The sequence below is a fragment of the Nylanderia fulva genome, unplaced genomic scaffold (genome assembly GCF_048542155.1).
Source record: "Nylanderia fulva isolate GAGA-0341 unplaced genomic scaffold, ASM4854215v1 Scaffold3, whole genome shotgun sequence".
Classification (NCBI taxonomy): Eukaryota; Metazoa; Arthropoda; class Insecta; order Hymenoptera; family Formicidae; genus Nylanderia; species Nylanderia fulva.
The window spans coordinates 4,088,040-4,108,660 of NW_028190368.1; the positions used below are offsets into that span (position 1 = coordinate 4,088,040).

Sequence of the window (20,621 nt, forward strand, 5' to 3'; positions counted from 1 at the left end):
AATATTTTAATTTTTCTAAAAATTAAAATTTATTTTTTATTTATTGTACACATTTCTGTTCATTTTGTACATAAAAAGACATATAAAAGATAAAAAACATAGCAATAAAATTTTATCGATTATTCTTCTTACCTCTGTGGTATGAATTCTTGAGGTACAATGACATCATGAACTTCCTTTAAATGTATCATAAATATAAAGGCATGGTATTTACTAAATTGTTTGCAAATTTCGCATTTCGGAATAATGAATTGATCAATCACCCAGGTTTGGAGTTTATTTGCTATTTCTTTATTAAGTTTATGACTATTTATTATGTGGTTTATCAAATAATCAGTTCTATATATTGGTTCATAAGACTTATCACAATAATGGCATTTTAATTTGTGATCTATTTTAGAATGTGTCCATTTTGTTTCTGAGTTATTATAAATTGCAGAATGTTGTGATCTCATATGCATCTTTAAACCGTGTGTTATATCGTGGTTGAATACATCAAAACAAATATTGCATTTGATAAATTCGCCGTTATATATTGTAATGTAATGCCATGACCACGAGTCACGAGACCTTGAGGTTCTGTTTAAAAAATAAAAAGTACATATTGCTGAATTAATCAATATTTTAAAGTTTTGTTTGTAATTCTTGTGCATAACGTATAATTATTAAATACAAATAATAGATGTCAATTATTTGAAAAAAATTTTTTTTAATTTTGTGTTTATATATCGATGCTTAATATGTAGATAATTAACAAATTGTATGTTCGTAAAACAGTCAATATAATTATAATTTCATATTATTCCACTTTATGTTACATCGAGAAATCAATATAAATAATTACTCAAATATATCGGAAGAATGAAAAGTCGGATCATAATCCTTAAAGTAAGTTCTAATTATAGATGGCTGCTGATGATTATTGCTGGTTGATGTTGGAATGTTTTCAACATTTTTACAAGTATCAAAAAGATTTTTTATTTCAATTGATAATCTGCATAACAAAATTAACAACAACAATTATAAATTAATTAATGTTATAAGACGCTTGAACCATGTGTACAATGAATAATTATTAATTACAATAAAATTTTTTTCTTATTTAAGCAATTCTTATTGAAAAGTTTAGTTTCTATTTTTTTTCAATTTTTTCATAATTAAATTAATACAATTTGAATACTTATTAAATATTTTAATAATTTACTTATTAAATATTTTAATTTTTCTAAAAATTAAAATTTATTTTTTATTTATTGTACACATTTCTGTTCATTTTGTACATAAAAAGACATATAAAAGATAAAAAACATAGCAATAAAATTTTATCGATTATTCTTCTTACCTCTGTGGTATGAATTCTTGAGGTACAATGACATCATGAACTTTCTTTAAATGTATCATAAATATAAAGGCATGGTATTTACTAAATTGTTTGCAAATTTCGCATTTCGGAATAATGAATTGATCAATCACCCAGGTTTGGAGTTTATTTGCTATTTCTTTATTAAGTTTATGACTATTTTTTATGTGGTTTATCAAATAATCAGTTCGATATATTGGTTCATAAGAATTATCACAATAATGGCATTTTAATTTGTGATTTATTTTAGAATGTGTCCATTTTGTTTCTGAGTTATTATAAATTGCAGAATGTTGTGATCTCATATGCATCTTTAAACCGTGTGTTATATCGTGGTTGAATACATCAAAACAAATATTGCATTTGATAAATTCGCCGTTATATATTGTAAAGTAATGCCATATCGATTCATCAGACCTTGATGTTCTGCATAAAATAAAAAGAACAAATTGCTGAATTAATCAATATATTTTAATGTCTTGTTCGTAATTCATGTGCATAACGTATAATTATTAAATACAAATAATAGATGTAAATCATTTGACAAAAGTTTAAAACATTTTGTGTCTATATCGATGCTTAATATATATGTATTGTAGATAATTAACAAGCTATATGTTCTCAAAAAAGTCAAAATAATTTTGTTATATTTTGTTTTATGTTACACTAAAAAAAGCAGTGTAAATAATTACTTATTGGTAGGAACACAAGGTGGATACGATGAACAACTTTCTTCTTCAGTAATCTCCATTGTCCTCTTATAATTATAATCTGCAATAAAATTTTCATGGTAAATTCAAAAATAAGTAAAGTTTGAATGTTGAAATAATTATGAATTATTATTATTAATAAAACATCTATATATATATATATATATATATATATATATATAGGGTACAACATTTTAATTTAATACAACATTTTATTAAACATTTCTCGACAAAAATTTAAATTTCAATCTTTTTTTACTATTTTTATAATTTCGACATACACTTATTATTTAAATACAAATATTTTTGCTTAATTATTTAATTATTATAAAATTAAACAATCATATATAGTAGGCCAACTAAACGAGCAAATAAATAAGATGTAAAAATTTTTTTATTAATAGTTAAATCATTAAATTAACATTCCGTTACAGAATCGACATAAATTGTAAACGTTTCGACTGCACTACAGTCTTTATCAATACATAAAAATTAAATATTAAAATATAAAGTTAGATGTTAAAAATACAAAGTTAGTTAAATATTAAATATAAAATTGAAACGATTCTTCGCTGTTGACCAATAGATATGCAAGGCGATTGGTCTGAGATGCCAAGTTATGCGACATTTGAGCATGCTACGGATATAATACGCGAATTAAATCAATGTCAGAAAATATTAAAAAATCTTTCAACTTACATTATCGTTTTAACAAGTCCTTTTCCCCGATATTTCAAGTGTGTGTTGCGAAGTCTGAATACCAAATGTCAAAATAGAGAGCGTGATGTATTTATTTATTACCAATGTTTTTTCTAAATTATGATTCAGCAAATTTTTTGAGTATGTCAAAATAGCTACTGTCTAACAATTCGGTGTCTGTATTTAAATTAATTCCATTTTTCTGTTCTTTAATGTGGATCATTTCGGATATTAGTCTTTTTTGGTAATTCTTTTCATGATCCATAATTTTAATATTGTCCCAGTCAAATGTATGTTGTTCGTTTAGAATGTGTTCCGTGATAACCGAATGTCTAGCAGAGTCTAATTTAATATTATTTTTATGTTCTTTAAGTCTCGTTCTTAGCTGTCTTTTTGTCTGTCCGACATATGTGGCGTCACAATCGTTGCAGTTCAATTTGTAAATAACATTAGAATTCGTGGGGCAATTATTTTGTCCTTTTGAACTCTTATGAAGTCATTTAATTTTTTAATGCAACGATATCCTACCACTACGTCAGGTCTTCTTATTGCTGAAGCAACTTTCTCAGATATTGGTTCTATATATGGTATGACAAAATATTTAATGTTAGTATTAGTATTATTGGTATCTGTTATATTGTTATTATTAGGCTTGTTAAATTTTTTAGTTGAGAGATTTTTAATCTGCGTTTTATTTCTGTGAAAATTAGATCAAGAGGATAACCGTTGGATAGCAAAATGTTAATAGCTTTCTCTATATTTTTTTGTGAAATTGCGGATGTGATAGTAATAAAGCTCTATCTACCAAGTTATAAATTGTTCCTATTTTATGACAAGTCGGATGATTTGAAAAAAATGAAAGTAATCTACCTGAGAATGTCTTTTTGTGATACCAATCTAAATAAATTTTGTTATCTATTACTTTGATCATTATGTCTAAAAAGCTTATACAACGATTATCCTCCTTTTCCAATGTAAATTGTAGTCTATCGTTATAATTGTTGAATTCGTTCAAAACATATGTAATATTGTCAGCGGAAGTGCACAAAATAATGTCGTCTACATAACGGAAATAGAAAGTCATTTCGCAATTTAAATTACTAATTACCAATGTTTCCAAGTCCTGCATGACTATATCGGCAATGATCGGAGAAAGTGGGGAACCCATAGGAGTCCCATAAATTTGTTTGTAAGTTATGTTATTAAAAGTGAAAAATGTAGAAGTTAATATAAATTTATCATACCTATGAATTCATTTTTGGGAATCTTTGTGTGTGACTCTATAAAATGCCATCTATTGTTGATGCCGTTTAATGCAAGATCTACGGAAACATTAGTAAATAATGAAACAACGTCCAATGAAGCTATTATGTCGGTGTCTTGTATTGTTTTCCCTGATAGAATGTTGCATATATCAAAACTGTTATTTACAAAACTGTCCGCTCTAGGAAGGCTATCTTTTAAAATTTTATGAAAGAAAGAAGCAATATTATATAGAGAAGTATTTATTGAGGAAACTATTAGTCTAAAAAGGAATATTTTCCTTGTGGATCTTGGGGAGCCCATAAGCTTTAGGAAGAAGAGAGTCGCTTGAAAATAAATAATAATATTCTTTTTGTTGATGAAGTCTTTTTTCAACCATTTTTTTAAACAAATATTGAGGTCTTTTTCTATTTTTGTTGTTGGATTGTTTTTAACTATGGTATACGTAGAATCGTCTTCTAGGAGACTCTCAACTTTTTTATATAAAATTCTTTTTCTAGTGCGACTGTAATGCTGCCTTTATCTGCTCTGGTAAATAAAATATTTGATCAAAGTAATAGATAACAAAATTTATTTAGATTGGTATCACAAAAAGACATTCTCAGGTAGATTACTTTCATTTTTTTCAAATCATCCGACTTGTCATAAAATAGGAACAATTTATAACTTGGTAGATAGAGCTTTATTACTATCACATCCGCAATTTCACAAAAAAAATATAGAGAAAGCTATTAACATTTTGCTATCCAACGGTTATCCTCTTGATCTAATTTTCACAGAAATAAAACGCAGATTAAAAAATCTCTCAACTAAAAAATTTAACAAGCCTAATAATAACAATATAACAGATACCAATAATACTAATACTAACATTAAATATTTTGTCATACCATATATAGAATCCAATATCTGAGAAAGTTGCTTCAGCAATAAGAAGACCTGACGTAGTGGTAGGATATCGTTGCATTAAAAAATTAAATGACTTCATAAGAGTTCAAAAGGACAAAAATAATTGCCCCACGAATTCTAATGTTATTTACAAATTGAACTGCAACGATTGTGACGCCACATATGTCGGACAGACAAAAAGACAGCTAAGAACGAGACTTAAAGAACATAAAAATAATATTAAATTAGACTCTGCTAGACATTCGGTTATCACGGAACACATTCTAAACGAACAACATACATTTGACTGGGACAATATTAAAATTATGGATCATGAAAAGAATTACCAAAAAAGACTAATATCCGAAATGATCCACATTAAAGAACAGAAAAATGGAATTAATTTAAATACAGACACCGAATTGTTAGACAGTAGTTATTTTGACATACTTAAAAAATTTGCTGAATCATAATTTAGAAAAAACATTGGTAATAAATAAATACATCACGCTCTCTATTTTGACATTTGGTATTCAGACTTCGCAACACACACTTGAAATATCGGGGAAAAGGACTTGTTAAAACGATAATGTAAGTTGAAAGATTTTTTAATATTTTCTGACATTGATTTAATTCGCGTATTATATCCGTAGCATGCTCAAATGTCGCATAACTTGGCATCTCAGACCAATCGCCTTGCATATCTATTGGTCAACAGCGAAGAATCGTTTCAATTTTATATTTTAATATTTAACTAACTTTGTATTTTTAACATCTAACTTTATATTTTAATATTTAATTTTTATGTATTGATAAAGACTGTAGTGCAGTCGAAACGTTTACAATTTGTCGATTCTGTAACGGAATGTTAATTTAATGATTTAACTATTAATAAAAAAATTTTTACATCTTATTTATTTGCTCGTTTAGTTGGCCTACTATATATGATTGTTTAATTTTGTTGAATTTATACGAGCCTTTCATTAATTAATTTTAATTATTATACTTATTTAATTTAATAAAATTATAAATAGATATTACAACAACCTATTTAAATTGTTATAGATTACAAGAGTATAAAATACAACAGATGGCATATTTATACGATCGCATTTGAATATAATATTAGCTATATTAATAGCCTCAAATATTTATATCTATAATAATAAGCACCATCTGTCTGTATGTCTGTCTAACCGGTACTTTCACATTTATGGACCGATTTTCGTAAAACAGGTACTAAAATGTTGCAAATTTTTCGGGGATGGATGTTATGTGGTTTTTTTTAAGTTTTACACCTCCACCCACGCACCCACCCACGCAATTGCATATTTATGGACCGATTTTTTCGAAATTGGTACTAAAATAGTATATATCTAATATCTGTGACAAAATTACATTTTTCAAGTCTGAATTTTATTTCATTATTTATGATACATATACTATTCTGTTTAAAACTTACAAATGTACGTAAACACAAACAACACAAAATATAGATATACATATAAATGATTAAGAAAAACAAAATTATAATTTAATTATGTTATTTATTAATATTCAATATATTCTTGTGTGTGGTTTTAGGGTCAGTTTTATAACAGAACTTTTTTTGATATTTTGTAATTCATTTTTTTGTAATATAGTTTATTTTGTAACGAAATATTTTAATAAAATTGCTAAATTTTTTGTGAGTGATTTGATGATGAAACATGACTTTGTTAACCATCACTATGTATACTTTTTCAGGATTTTATTAAAATTTAATTTTGTATTCGATAGAATTAATAAAAATTATTACAAATATTACATGAACTATTGTTTTTTGATAGAATTCTATAATCAGTTTATTACCTTCGCTCGACGTGGCTATAATGATATCTGCTTTGTATCGTTGATCGTGCACTACTGGATAGAAAGAATTATTTTAACGAAAACTGTACGAAGAATATAAAATATTATTAACAAAAAAGGGAAAGGTCGCCGGAAAATGTATGATTTGTTACAGGAATGTAAATATTAATACACAGTGTAAATATGTCTAACGTCCTCATTTTTATCATTAAAATTATTTAAAAATGCTACTTTCTTTATTATGTTGAATATTTTATAACAATTATTATCAAAATGACTATCAACAATATATTTCAAAACAAATACAAAAATATGTCTGATTAAATATTTTTATCAATACAATACTTTTAAAATTATTCTTGCAGAATTAATAATAAGTTTATGTTTTATAATATATAATGTCTTATTATAAATGTAAAAAAATTATAAATATGAAGAATTTAAAAAAGCAATTTGATAACTAACAAATTGCCTGATAATTAACAAACTATGTTCGCAAAATAGTTCATATAATTAAATATAATTTCATGTTATTTTGTTTTATATTACATCGAGAAAAGAGTATAAATCATTAATATTTATCAAACGGGATAATTGAACTTTCTTCTTTATCACACTCCAAAAACTTTTCCACTTCTGTATCACACATATCGACACAATCCTCAGAATCAGTAAGGTCAGTACTAACAATTGACTGATAAAAACTGCTTGATGTGGCAGTATCGTTACCAGAACTTAAAAGATTGCTTGAAGTATTTGATAATCTGCACAGAATTGTGAAAATATAAATATCTTGAATTAATATCTTAACGTTTTGCTTGTTAATTATATGCACATAATTGTACAAATTATATATATATATATGACCCATACAGAGTTACGACCGGGATAATTGAATAACTTTCTTCTTTATCACACTCCAAAAACTTTTCCACTTCTGTATTACACATATCGACACATTCCTCAGAATCAGTAAGGTCAACTGACAATTGACTGATAAAAACTGCTTGATGTTGCAGTATCGTTACCAGAACTTAAAAGATTGCTTGAAGTATGTGATAATCTGCACAGAATTATGAAAATATAAATACCTGAATTAAAATATCTTAACGTTTTGCTTGTTAATTATATGCACATAATTGTACAAATTATATATATATATGACCCATACAGAGTTACGACCGTTACTCTATAAAAGTAATGCGTTACCGTTACTGTTTATAAAAATTAACGCGTTATCGTTACCGTTACTCAAAAAGTAACGATTTGTTACTTTTTTGTTACATTTTCGGTTTTTGTAATGCTAGAGCCTATTACTATTAAAATGTATAATTATATGTAGGAAGCGTTTCTTAAATATTAAATATTTATTTGCATTTATTGCATGCAATCTTTATTATTTATTATATATTAATTTAATATTAACTCAGATAGAACTAAAAAATAACGATAAAAGTAACGGCTAATTCGTTAGCGTTACTGTAAAAATGTAACGACGTTACCGTTACCGTTAGAAATAGAAAAAAGTAATGACCGTTACCGAAAAAAGTAACGGTAACGGTAATGACGTTACATATATATATATATATATAGTATATATATATATATATATATGTTATAAATAATATTAAAAAATTTGTTTCTGTCGATGCTTCTTGATAAACAGATAATAAACAAACTGTTCGCAAAACAGTCAATCTAATTATAATTTCATATTATTCCACTTTATGTTACATCGACAAATCAGTGTAAATAATTACTCAAATGTATCGGAAGAAATAAAAGTCGGATCATAATCCTTAAAGTAAGTTCTAAGTATAGATGGCTGCTGATGATTATTGCTGGTTGATGTTGGAATGTTTTCAACATTTTTACAAGGATTAAAAAGATTTTTTAATCTAATTGATAATCTGCATAACAAAATTAACAACAAAAATTATAAATTAATCAATGTTATAAGACGCTTGAACCATGTGTACAATGAATAATTATTAATTACAATAAAATTTTTTTCTTATTTAAGCAATTCTTATTGAAAAGTTTAGTTTCTATTTTTTCTCAATTTTTTCATAATTAAATTAATACAATTTGAATACTTATTAAATATTTTAATTTTTCTAAAAATTAAAATTTATTTTTTATTTATTGTACACATTTCTGTTCATTTTGTACATAAAGAGACATATAAAAGATAAAAAACATAGCAATAAAATTTTATCGATTATTCTTCTTACCTCTGTGGTATGAATTCTTGAGGTACAATGACATCATGAACTTCCTTTAAATGTATCATAAATATAAAGGCATGGTATTTACTAAATTGTTTGCAAATTTCGCATTTCGGAATAATGAATTGATCAATCACCCAGGTTTGGAGTTTATTTGCTACTTCTTTATTAAGTTTATGACTATTTTTTATGTGTTTTATCATATTATCAGTTCTATATACTGGTTCATAAGTATTATCACAATAATGGCATTTTAATTTGTGATCTATTTTAGAATGTGTCCATTTTGTTTCTGAGTTATTATAAATTGCAGAATGTTGTGATCTCATATGTGTCTTTAAACCCTGTGTTATATCGTAATTGAATACATCAAAACAAATATCGCATTTGATAAATTCGCCGTTATATATTGTAAAGTAATGCCATGACCACGAGTCACGAGACCTTGATGTTCTGCTTAAAAAATAAAAAGTACATATTGCTGAATTAATCAATATTTTAAAGTTTTGTTTGTAATTCTTGTGCATAACGTATAATTATTAAATACAAATAATAGATGTCAATCATTTGAAAAAAATTTTTTTTAATTTTGTGTTTATATATCGATGCTTAATATGTAGATAATTAACAAATTGTATGTTCGTAAAACAGTCAATATAATTATAATTTCATATTATTCCACTTTATGTTACATCGAGAAATCAGTATAAATAATTACTCATTGTCAAATGTATCGGAAGAATGAAAAGTCGGATCATAATCCTTAAAGTAAGTTCTAATTATAGATGGCTGCTGATGATTATTGCTGGTTGATGTTGGAATGTTTTCAACATTTTTACAAGGATCAAAAAGATTTTTTAATCTAATTGATAATCTGCATAACAAAATTAACAACAAAAATGATAAATTAATCAATGTTATAAGACGCTTGAACCATGTGTACAATGAATAATTATTAATTACAATAAAATTTTTTTTTATTTAATTAATTCTTATTGAAAAGTTTAGTTTCTATTTTTTTTCAATTTTTTCATAATTAAATTAATACAATTTGAATACTTATTAAATATTTTAATTTTTCTAAAAATTAAAATTTATTTTTTATTTATTGTACACATTTCTGTTCATTTTGTACATAAAAAGACATATAAAAGATAAAAAACATAGCAATAAAATTTTATCGATTATTCTTCTTACCTCTGTGGTATGAATTCTTGAGGTATAATGACATCATGAACTTTCTTTAAATGTATCATAAATATAAAGGCATGGTATTTACTAAATTGTTTGCAAATTTCGCATTTCGGAATAATGAATTGATCAATCACCCAGGTTTGGAGTTTATTTGCTATTTCTTTATTAAGTTTATGACTATTTATTATGTGGTTTATCAAATAACCAGTTCTATATGCTGGTTCATAAGTATTATCACAATAATTACATTTAAATTTGTGATCTATTTTAGAATGTGTCCATTTTGTTTCTGAGTTATTATAAATTGCTAAATGTTTTGATCTCATATGTATCTTTAAACTGTGTTTTATATCGGGGTTAAATACACTAAAACAAATATCGCATTTGATAAATTCATCGTTATATATTGTAAAGTAATGCCATATCCATTCATCAGACCTTGATGTTCTGCATAAAATAAAAGTACAAATTGCTGAATTAATCAATATATTTTAATGTCATGTTCGTAATTCATGTGCATAATGTATAATTATTAAATACAAATAATAAATGTAAATCATTTGATAAAAGTTTAAAACATTTTGTGTCTATATCGATGCTTAATATATATGTAGATAATTAACAAGCTATATGTTCTCAAAAAAGTCAAAATAATTTTGTGATATTTTGTTTTATGTTACACTAAAAAAAGCAGTGTAAATAATTACTTATTGGTAGATACACAAGGTGGATTCGATGAACAACTTTCTTCTTCAGTAATCTCCATTGTCCTCTTATAATTATAATCTGCAATAAAATTTTCATGGTAAATTCAAAAATAAGTAAGTTTGAATGTTGAAATAATTATGAATTATTATTATTAATAAAACATCTATATATATATATATATAGGGTACAACATTTATAGATGCCTATATATATATAGGGTACAACATTTATAGATGCCTATATATATATATATATATATATATATATATTTATATATATATATATATATATATATAGGCATCTATATATATATATATATATATATAGGGTACAACATTTTAACTTAATAAAACATTTTTATTAAACATTTCTCGACAAAATTTAAATTTCAATCTTTTTTTATTATTTTTATAAATTCGACATACACTTATTATTTAAATACAAATATTTTTGCTTAACTATTTAATTATTATACTTATTTAATTTAATAAAATTATAAATAGATATTACAACAACCTATTTAAATTGTTATAGATTACAAGAGTATAAAATACAACAGATGGCATATTTATACGATCGCATTTGAATATAATATTAGCTATATTAATAGCCTCAAATATTTATATCTATAATAATAAGCACCTTCTGTCTGTATGTCTGTCTAACCGTGAACTACTTTCACATTTATGGACCGATTTTCGTAAAACAGGTACTAAAATGTTGCAAATTTTTCGGGGATGGATGTTTTGTGGTTTTTTTTAAGTTTTACACCTCCACCCACGCACCCACCCACGCAATTGCATATTTATGGACCGATTTTTTCGAAATTGGTACTAAAATAGTATATATCTAATATCTGTGACAAAATTACATTTTTAAAGTCTGAATTTTATTTCATTACTTATGATACATATACTATTCTGTTTAAAACTTACAAATGTACGTAAACACAAACAACACAAAATATAGATATACATATAAATGATTAAGAAAAACAAAATTATAATTTAATTATGTTATTTATTAATATTCAATATATTCTTGTGTGTGGTTTTAGGGTCAGTTTTATAACAGAACTTTTTTTGATATTTTGTAATTCATTCTTTTGTAATATAGTTTATTTTGTAACGAAATATTTTAATAAAATTGCTAAATTTTTTGTGAGTGATTTGATGATGAAACATGACTTTGTTAACCATCACTATGTATACTTTTTCAGGATTTTATTAAAATTTAATTTTGTATTCGATAGAATTAATAAAAATTATTACAAATATTACATGAACTATTGTTTTTTGATAGAATTCTATAATCAGTTTATTACCTTCGCTCGACGTGGCTATAATGATATCTGCTTTGTATCGTTGATCGTGCACTACTGGATAGAAAGAATTATTTTAACGAAAACTGTACGAAGAATATAAAATATTATTAACAAAAAAGGGAAAGGTCGCCGGAAAATGTATGATTTGTTACAGGAATGTAAATATTAATACACAGTGTAAATATGTCTAACGTCCTCACTTTTACCATTAAAATTATTTAAAAATGCTACTTTCTTTATTATGTTGAATATTTTAATTCTTATCAAAATGACTATCAACAATATATTTCAAAACAAATACAAAAATATATTTGATTAAATATTTTTATCAATACAATACTTTTAAATCTATTCTTGCAGAATTAATAATAAATTTATGTTATATAATATATAATGTCTTATTATAAATGTAAAAAAATTATAAATATGAAGAATTTAAAAAAGCAACTTGATAACTAACAAATTGCCTGATAATTAACAAACTGTATTCGCAAAATAGTTCATATAATTATAATTTCATGTTATTTTGTTTTATATTACATCGAGAAAAAAGTATAAATCATTAATATTTATCAAACGGAATAATTGAATAACTTTCTTCTTTATCACACTCCAAAAACTTTTCCACTTCTGTATCACACATATCGACACATTCCTCAGAATCAGTAAGGTCAGTACTGACAATTGACTGATAAAAACTGCTTGATGTTGCAGTATCGTTACCAGAACTTAAAAGATTGCTTGAAGTATTTGATAATCTGCACAGAATTGTGAAAATATAAATATCTTGAATTAATATCTTAACGTTTTGCTTGTTAATTATATGCACATAATTGTACAAATTATATATATATATATATGACCCATACAGAGTTACGACCGGGATAATTGAATAACTTTCTTCTTTATCACACTCCAAAAACTTTTCCACTTCTGTATCACACATATCGACACATTCCTCAAAATCAGTAAGGTCAGTACTGACAATTGACTGATAAAAACTGCTTGATGTTGCAGTATCGTTACCAGAACTTAAAAGATTGCTTGAAGTATGTGATAATCTGCACAGAATTATGAAAATATAAATACCTGAATTAAAATATCTTAACGTTTTGCTTGTTAATTATATGCACATAATTGTACAAATTATATATATATATATGACCCATACAGAGTTACGACCGTTACTCTATAAAAGTAATGCGTTACCGTTACTGTTTATAAAAATTAACGCGTTATCGTTACCGTTACTCAAAAAGTAACGATTTGTTACTTTTTTGTTACATTTTCGGTGTTTGTAATGCTAGAGCCTATTACTATTAAAATGTATAATTATATGTAGGAAGCGTTTCTTAATATTAAATATTTATTTGCATTTATTGACTGCAATCTTTATTATTTATTATATATTAATTATATATTATTATATATTAATTTAATATTAACTCAGATAGAACTAAAAAATAACGATAAAAGTAACGGCTAATTCGTTAGCGTTACGGTAAAAATGTAACGACGTTACCGTTACCGTTACAGATAGAAAAAGTAATGACCGTTACCGAAAAAAGTAACGGTTTTTCGGTAACGGTCATTACTTTTTTCTATCTGTAACGGTAACGGTAACGTCGTTACATTTTTACCGTAACGCTAACGAATTAGCCGTTACTTTTATCGTTATTTTTTAGTTAAGCATAGACAGAAACAAATTTTTTAATATTATTTATAACATATATATATATATACATACATATATACATGTTATAAATAATATTAAAAAATTTGTTTCTGTCGATGCTTCTTGATAAACAGATAATTAACAAACTGTTCGCAAAACAGTCAATCTAATTATAATTTCATATTATTCCACTTTATGTTACATCGACAAATCAGTGTAAATAATTACTCAAATGTATCGGAAGAATTAAAAGTCGGATCATAATCCTTAAAGTAAGTTCTAAGTATAGATGGCTGCTGATGATTATTGCTGGTTGATGTTGGAATGTTTTCAACATTTTTACAAAGATCAAAAAGATTTTTTAATCTAAATGATAATCTGCATAACAAAATTAACAACAAAAATTTTGAATTAATCAATGTTATAAGACTTGCTTGAACCATGTGTACAATGAATAATTATTAATCACAATAAAACTTTTTTCTTATTTAAGCAATTCTTATTGAAAATTTTAGTTTCTATTTCTTTCAATTTTTTTATAATTAAATTAATACAATTTGAATACTTATTAAATATTTTAATTTTTGCTTTTTTAAATATTTTCATAAATTTGGGATATACAAATATTATTTAAATACCATATTCCTTGTCCGATTATTTAATTTTTATACTTATTCATAATTTCTACTTAATTAAATTATTAAACATTACCAATTACAAGAAATACAATAGAGAACAAATTTGTGTAATTACATTTATATATAATATATATTAGCTACATAAGTTATATATTGACTCAAATATTCATATTCCTACGCATTTTATAAATTAAAATTTATTTTTTATTCATTGTACACATTTCTGTTCATTTTGTACATAAAACAACATATAAAAGATAAAAAACATAGCAATAAAATTTTATCGATTATTCTTCTTACCTCTGTGGTATGAATTCTTGAGGTACAATGACATCATGAACTTCCTTTAAATGTATCATAAATATAAAGGCATGGTATTTACTAAATTGTTTGCAAATTTCGCATTTCGGAATAATGAATTGATCAATCACCCAGGTTTGGAGTTTATTTGCTATTTCTTTATTAAGTTTATGATTATTTTTTATGTGTTTTATCATATTATCAGTTCTATATGCTGGTTCATAAGTATTATCACAATAATTACATTTTAATTTGTGATCTATTTTAGAATGTGTCCATTTTGTTTCTGAGTTATTATAAATTGCAGAATGTTGTGATCTCATATGTATCTTTAAACCCTGTGTTATATCGTGGTTGAATACATCAAAACAAATAGCGCATTTGATAAATTCGCCGTTATATATTGTAAAGTAATGCCATGACCACGAGTCACGAGACCTTGATGTTCTGTTTAAAAAATAAAAAGTACATATTGCTGAATTAATCAATATTTTAAAGTTTTGTTTGTAATTCTTGTGCATAACGTATAATTATTAAATACAAATAATAGATGTCAATCATTTGAAAAAAATTTTTTTTAATTTTGTGTTTATATATCGATGCTTAATATGTAGATAATTAACAAATTGTATGTTCGTAAAACAGTCAATATAATTATAATTTCATATTATTCCACTTTATGTTACATCGAGAAATCAGTATAAATAATTACTCAAATGTATCGGAAGAATGAAAAGTCGGATCATAATCCTTAAAGTAAGTTCTAATTATAAATGGCTGCTGATGATTATTGCTGGTTGATGTTGGAATGTTTTCAACATTTTTACAAGGATCAAAAAGATTTTTTAATTTAATTGATAATCTGCATAACAAAATTAACAACAAAAATTATAAATTAATCAATGTTATAAGACGCTTGAACCATGTGTACAATGAATAATTATTAATTACAATAAAATTTTTTTCTTATTTAAGCAATTCTTATTGAAAAGTTTAGTTTCTATTTTTTTTCAATTTTTTCATAATTAAATTAATACAATTTGAATACTTATTAAATATTTTAATTTTTCTAAAAATTAAAATTTATTTTTTATTTATTGTACACATTTCTGTTCATTTTGTACATAAAAAGACATATAAAAGATAAAAAACATAGCAATAAAATTTTATCGATTATTCTTCTTACCTCTGTGGTATGAATTCTTGAGGTACAATGACATCATGAACTTCCTTTAAATGTATCATAAATATAAAGGCATGGTATTTACTAAATTGTTTGCAAATTTCGCATTTCGGAATAATGAATTGATCAATCACCCAGGTTTGGAGTTTATTTGCTATTTCTTTATTAAGTTTATGACTATTTATTATGTGGTTTATCATTCTATCAGTTCTATATATTGGTTCATAAGTATTATCACAATAATTACATTTATATTTGTGATCTATTTCAGAATGTGTCCATTTTGTTTCTGAGTTATTATAAATTGCTAAATGTTTTGATTTCATATGTATCTTTAAACTGCGTTTTATATCGTGGTTGAATACATTAAAACAAATATCGCATTTGATAAATTCACCGTTATATATTGTAAAGTAATGCCATATCCATTCATCAGACCTTGATGTTCTGCATAAAATAAAAAGTACAAATTGCTGAATTAATCAATATTTTAAAGTTTTGTTTGTAATTCTTGTGCATAACGTATAATTATTAAATACAAATAATAGATGTCAATCATTTGAAAAAAATTTTTTTTAATTTTGTGTTTATATATCGATGCTTAATATGTAGATAATTAACAAATTGTATGTTCGTAAAACAGTCAATATAATTATAATTTCATATTATTCCACTTTATGTTACATCGAGAAATCAGTATAAATAATTACTCAAATGTATCGGAAGAATGAAAAGTCGGATCATAATCCTTAAAGTAAGTTCTAATTATAGATATCTGCTGATGATTATTGCTGGTTGATGTTGGAATGTTTTCAACATTTTTACAAGGATCAAAAAGATTTTTTAATCTAATTGATAATCTGCATAACAAAATTAACAACAAAAATTATAAATTAATCAATGTTATAAGACGCTTGAACCATGTGTACAATGAATAATTATTAATTACAATAAAATTTTATTCTTATTTAAGCAATTCTTATTGAAAAGTTTAGTTTCTATTTTTTTTTCAATTTTTTTATAATTAAATTAATACAATTTGAATACTTATTAAATATTATAATTTTTCTAAAAATTAAAATTTATTTTTTATTTATTGTACACATTTCTGTTCATTTTGTTAATAAAAAGACATATAAAAGATAAAAAACATAGCAATAAAATTTTATCGATTATTCTTCTTACCTCTGTGGTATGAATTCTTGAGGTACAATGACATCATGAACTTCCTTTAAATGTATCATAAATATAAAGGCATGGTATTTATTAAATTGTTTGCAAATTTCGCATTTCGGAATAATGAATTGATCAATCACCCAGGTTTGGAGTTTATTTGCTATTTCTTTATTAAGTTTATGACTATTTTTTATGTGTTTTATCATATTATCAGTTCTATATGCTGGTTCATATGTATTATCACAATAATTACATTTAAATTTGTGATCTATTTTAGAATGTGTCCATTTTGTTTCTGAGTTATTATAAATTGCAGAATGTTGTGATCTCATATGTATCTTTAAACCCTGTGTTATATCGTGGTTGAATACATCAAAACAAATATCGCATTTGATAAATTCGCCGTTATATGTTGTAAAGTAATGCCATGACCACGAGTCACGAGACCTTGATGTTCTGCTTAAAAAATAAAAAATACATATTGCTGAATTAATCAATATTTTAAAGTTTTGTTTGTAATTCTTGTGCATAACGTATAATTATTAAATACAAATAATAGATGTCAATCATTTGAGAAAAATTTTTTTTAATTTTGTGTTTATATATCGATGCTTAATATGTAGATAATTAACAAATTGTATGTTCGTAAAACAGTCAATATAATTATAATTTCATATTATTCCACTTTATGTTACATCGAGAAATCAGTATAAATAATTACTCATTGTCAAATGTATCGGAAGAATGAAAAGTCGGATCATAATCCTTAAAGTAAGTTCTAATTATAGATGGCTGCTGATGATTATTGCTGGTTGATGTTGGAATGTTTTCAACATTTTTACAAGGATCAAAAAGATTTTTTAATCTAATTGATAATCTGCATAACAAAATTAACAACAAAAATTATAAATTAATCAATGTTATAAGACGCTTGAACCATGTGTACAATGAATAATTATTAATTACAATAAAATTTTATTCTTATTTAAGCAATTCTTATTGAAAAGTTTAGTTTCTATTTTTTTTCAATTTTTTCATAATTAAATTAATACAATTTGAATACTTATTAAATATTTTAATTTTTCTAAAAATTAAAATTTATTTTTTATTTATTGTACACATTTCTGTTCATTTTGTACATAAAAAGACATATAAAAGATAAAAAACATAGCAATAAAATTTTATCGATTATTCTTCTTACCTCTGTGGTATGAATTCTTGAGGTACAATGACATCATGAACTTCCTTTAAATGTATCATAAATATAAAGGCATGGTATTTACTAAATTGTTTGCAAATTTCGCATTTTGGAATAATGAATTGATCAATCACCCAGGTTTGGAGTTTATTTGCTATTTCTTTATTAAGTTTATGACTATTTATTATGTGGTTTATCAAATAATCAGTTCTATATATTGGTTCATAAGTATTATCACAATAATTACATTTATATTTGTGATCTATTTTAGAATGTGTCCATTTTGTTTCTGAGTTATTATAAATTGCTAAATGTTGTGATCTCATATGTATCTTTAAACTGTGTTTTATATCGGGGTTGAATACATCAAAACAAATATCGCATTTGATAAATTCACCGTTATATATTGTAAAGTAATGCCATATCCATTCATCAGACCTTGATGTTCTGCATAAAATAAAAAGTACAAATTGCCGAATTAATCAATATATTTTAATGTCTTGTTAGTAATTCATGTGCATAATGTATAATTATTAAATACAAATAATAAATGTAAATCATTTGATAAAAGTTTAAAACATTTTGTGTCTATATCGATGCTTAATATATATGTAGATAATTAACAAGCTATATGTTCTCAAAAAAGTCAAAATAATTTGGTGATATTTTGTTTTATGTTACACTAAAAAAAGCAGTGTAAATAATTACTTATTGGTAGGAACACAAGGTGGATACGATGAACAACTTTCTTCTTCAGTAATCTCCATTGTCCTCTTATAATTATAATCTGCAATAAAATTTTCATGGTAAATTAAAAAATAAGTAAAGTTTGAATGTTGAAATAATTATGAATTATTATTATTAATAAAACATCTATATATATATATATATATATATATATATATATATATATATACATATATATATATATATATATATAATGGTACAACATTTATAGATGCCTATATATATATAGGGTACAACATTTATAGATGCCTATATATATATATATATATATATATATATATATATATTTATATATATATATATATAGGCATCTATATATATATAGGGTACAACATTTTAACTTAATAAAACATTTTTATTAAACATTTCTCGACAAAAATTTAAATTTCAATCTTTTTTTACTATTTTTATAAATTCGACATACACTTATTATTTAAATACAAATATTTTTGCTTAATTATTTAATTATTATACTTATTTAATTTAATAAAATTATAAATAGATATTACAACAACCTATTTAAATTGTTATAGATTACAAGAGTATAAAATACAACAGATGGCATATTTATACGATCGCATTTGAATATAATATTAGCTATATAAATAGCCTCAAATATTTATATCTATAATAATAAGCACCATCTGTCTGTATGTCTGTCTAACCGGTACTTTCACATTTATGGACCGATTTTCGTAAAACAGGTACTAAAATGTTGCAAATTTTTCGGGGATGGATGTTATGTGGTTTTTTTTAAGTTTTACACCTCCACCCACGCACTCACCCACGCAATTGCATATTTATGAACCGATTTTTTCGAAATTGGTACTAAAATAGTATATATCTAATATCTGTGACAAAATTACATTTTTAAAGTCTGAATTCTATTTAATTATTTATGATACATATACTATTCTGTTTAAAACTTACAAATGTACGTAAACACAAACAACACAAAATATAGATATACATATAAATGATTAAGAAAAACAAAATTATAATTTAATTATGTTATTTATTAATATTCAATATATTCTTGTGTGTGGTTTTAGGGTCAGTTTTATAACAGAACTTTTTTTGATATTTTGTAATTCATTCTTTTGTAATATAGTTTATTTTGTAACGAAATATTTTAATAAAATTGCTAAATTTTTTGTGAGTGATTTGATGATGAAACATGACTTTGTTAACCATCATTTTGTATACTTTTTCAGGATTTTATTAAAATTTAATTCTGTATTCGATAGAATTAATAAAAATTATCACAAATATTACATGAACTATTGTTTTTTGATAGAATTCTATAATCAGTTTATTACCTTCACTCGACGTGGCTATAATGATATCTGCTTTGTATCGTTGATCGTGCACTACTGGAAAGAAAGAATTATTTTATCGAAAACTGTACGAAGAATATAAAATATTATTAACAAAAAAGGGAAAGGTCGCCGGAAAATGTATGATTTGTTACAGGAATGT

General features: G+C 24.4%; 4 protein-coding genes across 5 annotated transcripts in view; 1 reads left to right on the top strand and 3 right to left on the bottom strand.

The window, feature by feature from the left end:
• Dop2R (dopamine D2-like receptor) overlaps positions 1–20,621 on the top strand; it is a 256,875-nt gene that overhangs the window by 220,578 nt on the left and 15,676 nt on the right. The window lies entirely within an intron of this gene.
• LOC146722567 (uncharacterized) lies at positions 82–7,059 on the bottom strand. The gene is made up of 5 exons (XM_085484400.1): positions 6,772–7,059; positions 2,053–2,131; positions 1,343–1,786; positions 845–994; positions 82–579 (listed from the first exon to the last, which is right to left on the bottom strand). Exons 2-5 carry the CDS (start codon positions 2,109–2,111, stop codon positions 129–131), a joined length of 1,104 nt encoding a protein of 367 aa, XP_085340526.1. The 5' UTR covers positions 2,112–2,131; positions 6,772–7,059; the 3' UTR covers positions 82–128.
• On the bottom strand, positions 7,245–12,306 carry LOC114931002 (uncharacterized). The gene is made up of 8 exons (XM_085484399.1): positions 12,226–12,306; positions 10,901–10,979; positions 10,197–10,640; positions 9,718–9,873; positions 9,006–9,455; positions 8,532–8,681; positions 7,645–7,834; positions 7,245–7,535 (listed from the first exon to the last, which is right to left on the bottom strand). Exons 2-7 carry the CDS (start codon positions 10,957–10,959, stop codon positions 7,750–7,752), a joined length of 1,344 nt encoding a protein of 447 aa, XP_085340525.1. The 5' UTR covers positions 10,960–10,979; positions 12,226–12,306; the 3' UTR covers positions 7,245–7,535; positions 7,645–7,749.
• Positions 12,439–20,505, bottom strand: LOC114929171 (uncharacterized). Its single transcript, XM_029300655.2, has 12 exons — positions 20,462–20,505; positions 19,104–19,182; positions 18,399–18,842; positions 17,919–18,074; positions 17,207–17,656; positions 16,732–16,881; positions 16,025–16,468; positions 15,551–15,700; positions 14,839–15,285; positions 14,129–14,278; positions 13,095–13,286; positions 12,439–12,983 (listed from the first exon to the last, which is right to left on the bottom strand). Exons 2-12 carry the CDS (start codon positions 19,160–19,162, stop codon positions 12,788–12,790), a joined length of 2,838 nt encoding a protein of 945 aa, XP_029156488.2. The 5' UTR covers positions 19,163–19,182; positions 20,462–20,505; the 3' UTR covers positions 12,439–12,787.

Excerpts from the sequence above, each read along its gene's own strand:
- LOC146722567 (XM_085484400.1), bottom strand. The coding sequence starts at position 2,111 with ATGGAGATTACTGAAGAAGAAAGTTGTTCATCGTATCCACCTTGTGTT. Across the intron at positions 995-1,342 it reads CAAGAATTCATACCACAGAG|ATTATCAATTGAAATAAAAA; the intron begins GTAAGAAGAATA and ends TTTGTTATGCAG. Across the intron at positions 580-844 it reads CATTCTTCCGATATATTTGA|AACCTCAAGGTCTCGTGACT; the intron begins GTAATTATTTAT and ends TTTTTTAAACAG.
- LOC114931002 (XM_085484399.1), bottom strand. The coding sequence starts at position 10,959 with ATGGAGATTACTGAAGAAGAAAGTTGTTCATCGAATCCACCTTGTGTA. Across the intron at positions 10,641-10,900 it reads CCTTGTGTATCTACCAATAA|AACATCAAGGTCTGATGAAT; the intron begins GTAATTATTTAC and ends TATTTTATGCAG. Across the intron at positions 7,835-8,531 it reads ATTTCTTCCGATACATTTGA|ATTATCACATACTTCAAGCA; the intron begins GTAATTATTTAC and ends AATTCTGTGCAG.
- LOC114929171 (XM_029300655.2), bottom strand. The coding sequence starts at position 19,162 with ATGGAGATTACTGAAGAAGAAAGTTGTTCATCGTATCCACCTTGTGTT. Across the intron at positions 13,287-14,128 it reads AATTCTTCCGATACATTTGA|ATTATCACATACTTCAAGCA; the intron begins GTAATTATTTAC and ends AATTCTGTGCAG. Across the intron at positions 12,984-13,094 it reads ATTATCCCGGTCGTAACTCT|ATTATCAAATACTTCAAGCA; the intron begins GTATGGGTCATA and ends AATTCTGTGCAG.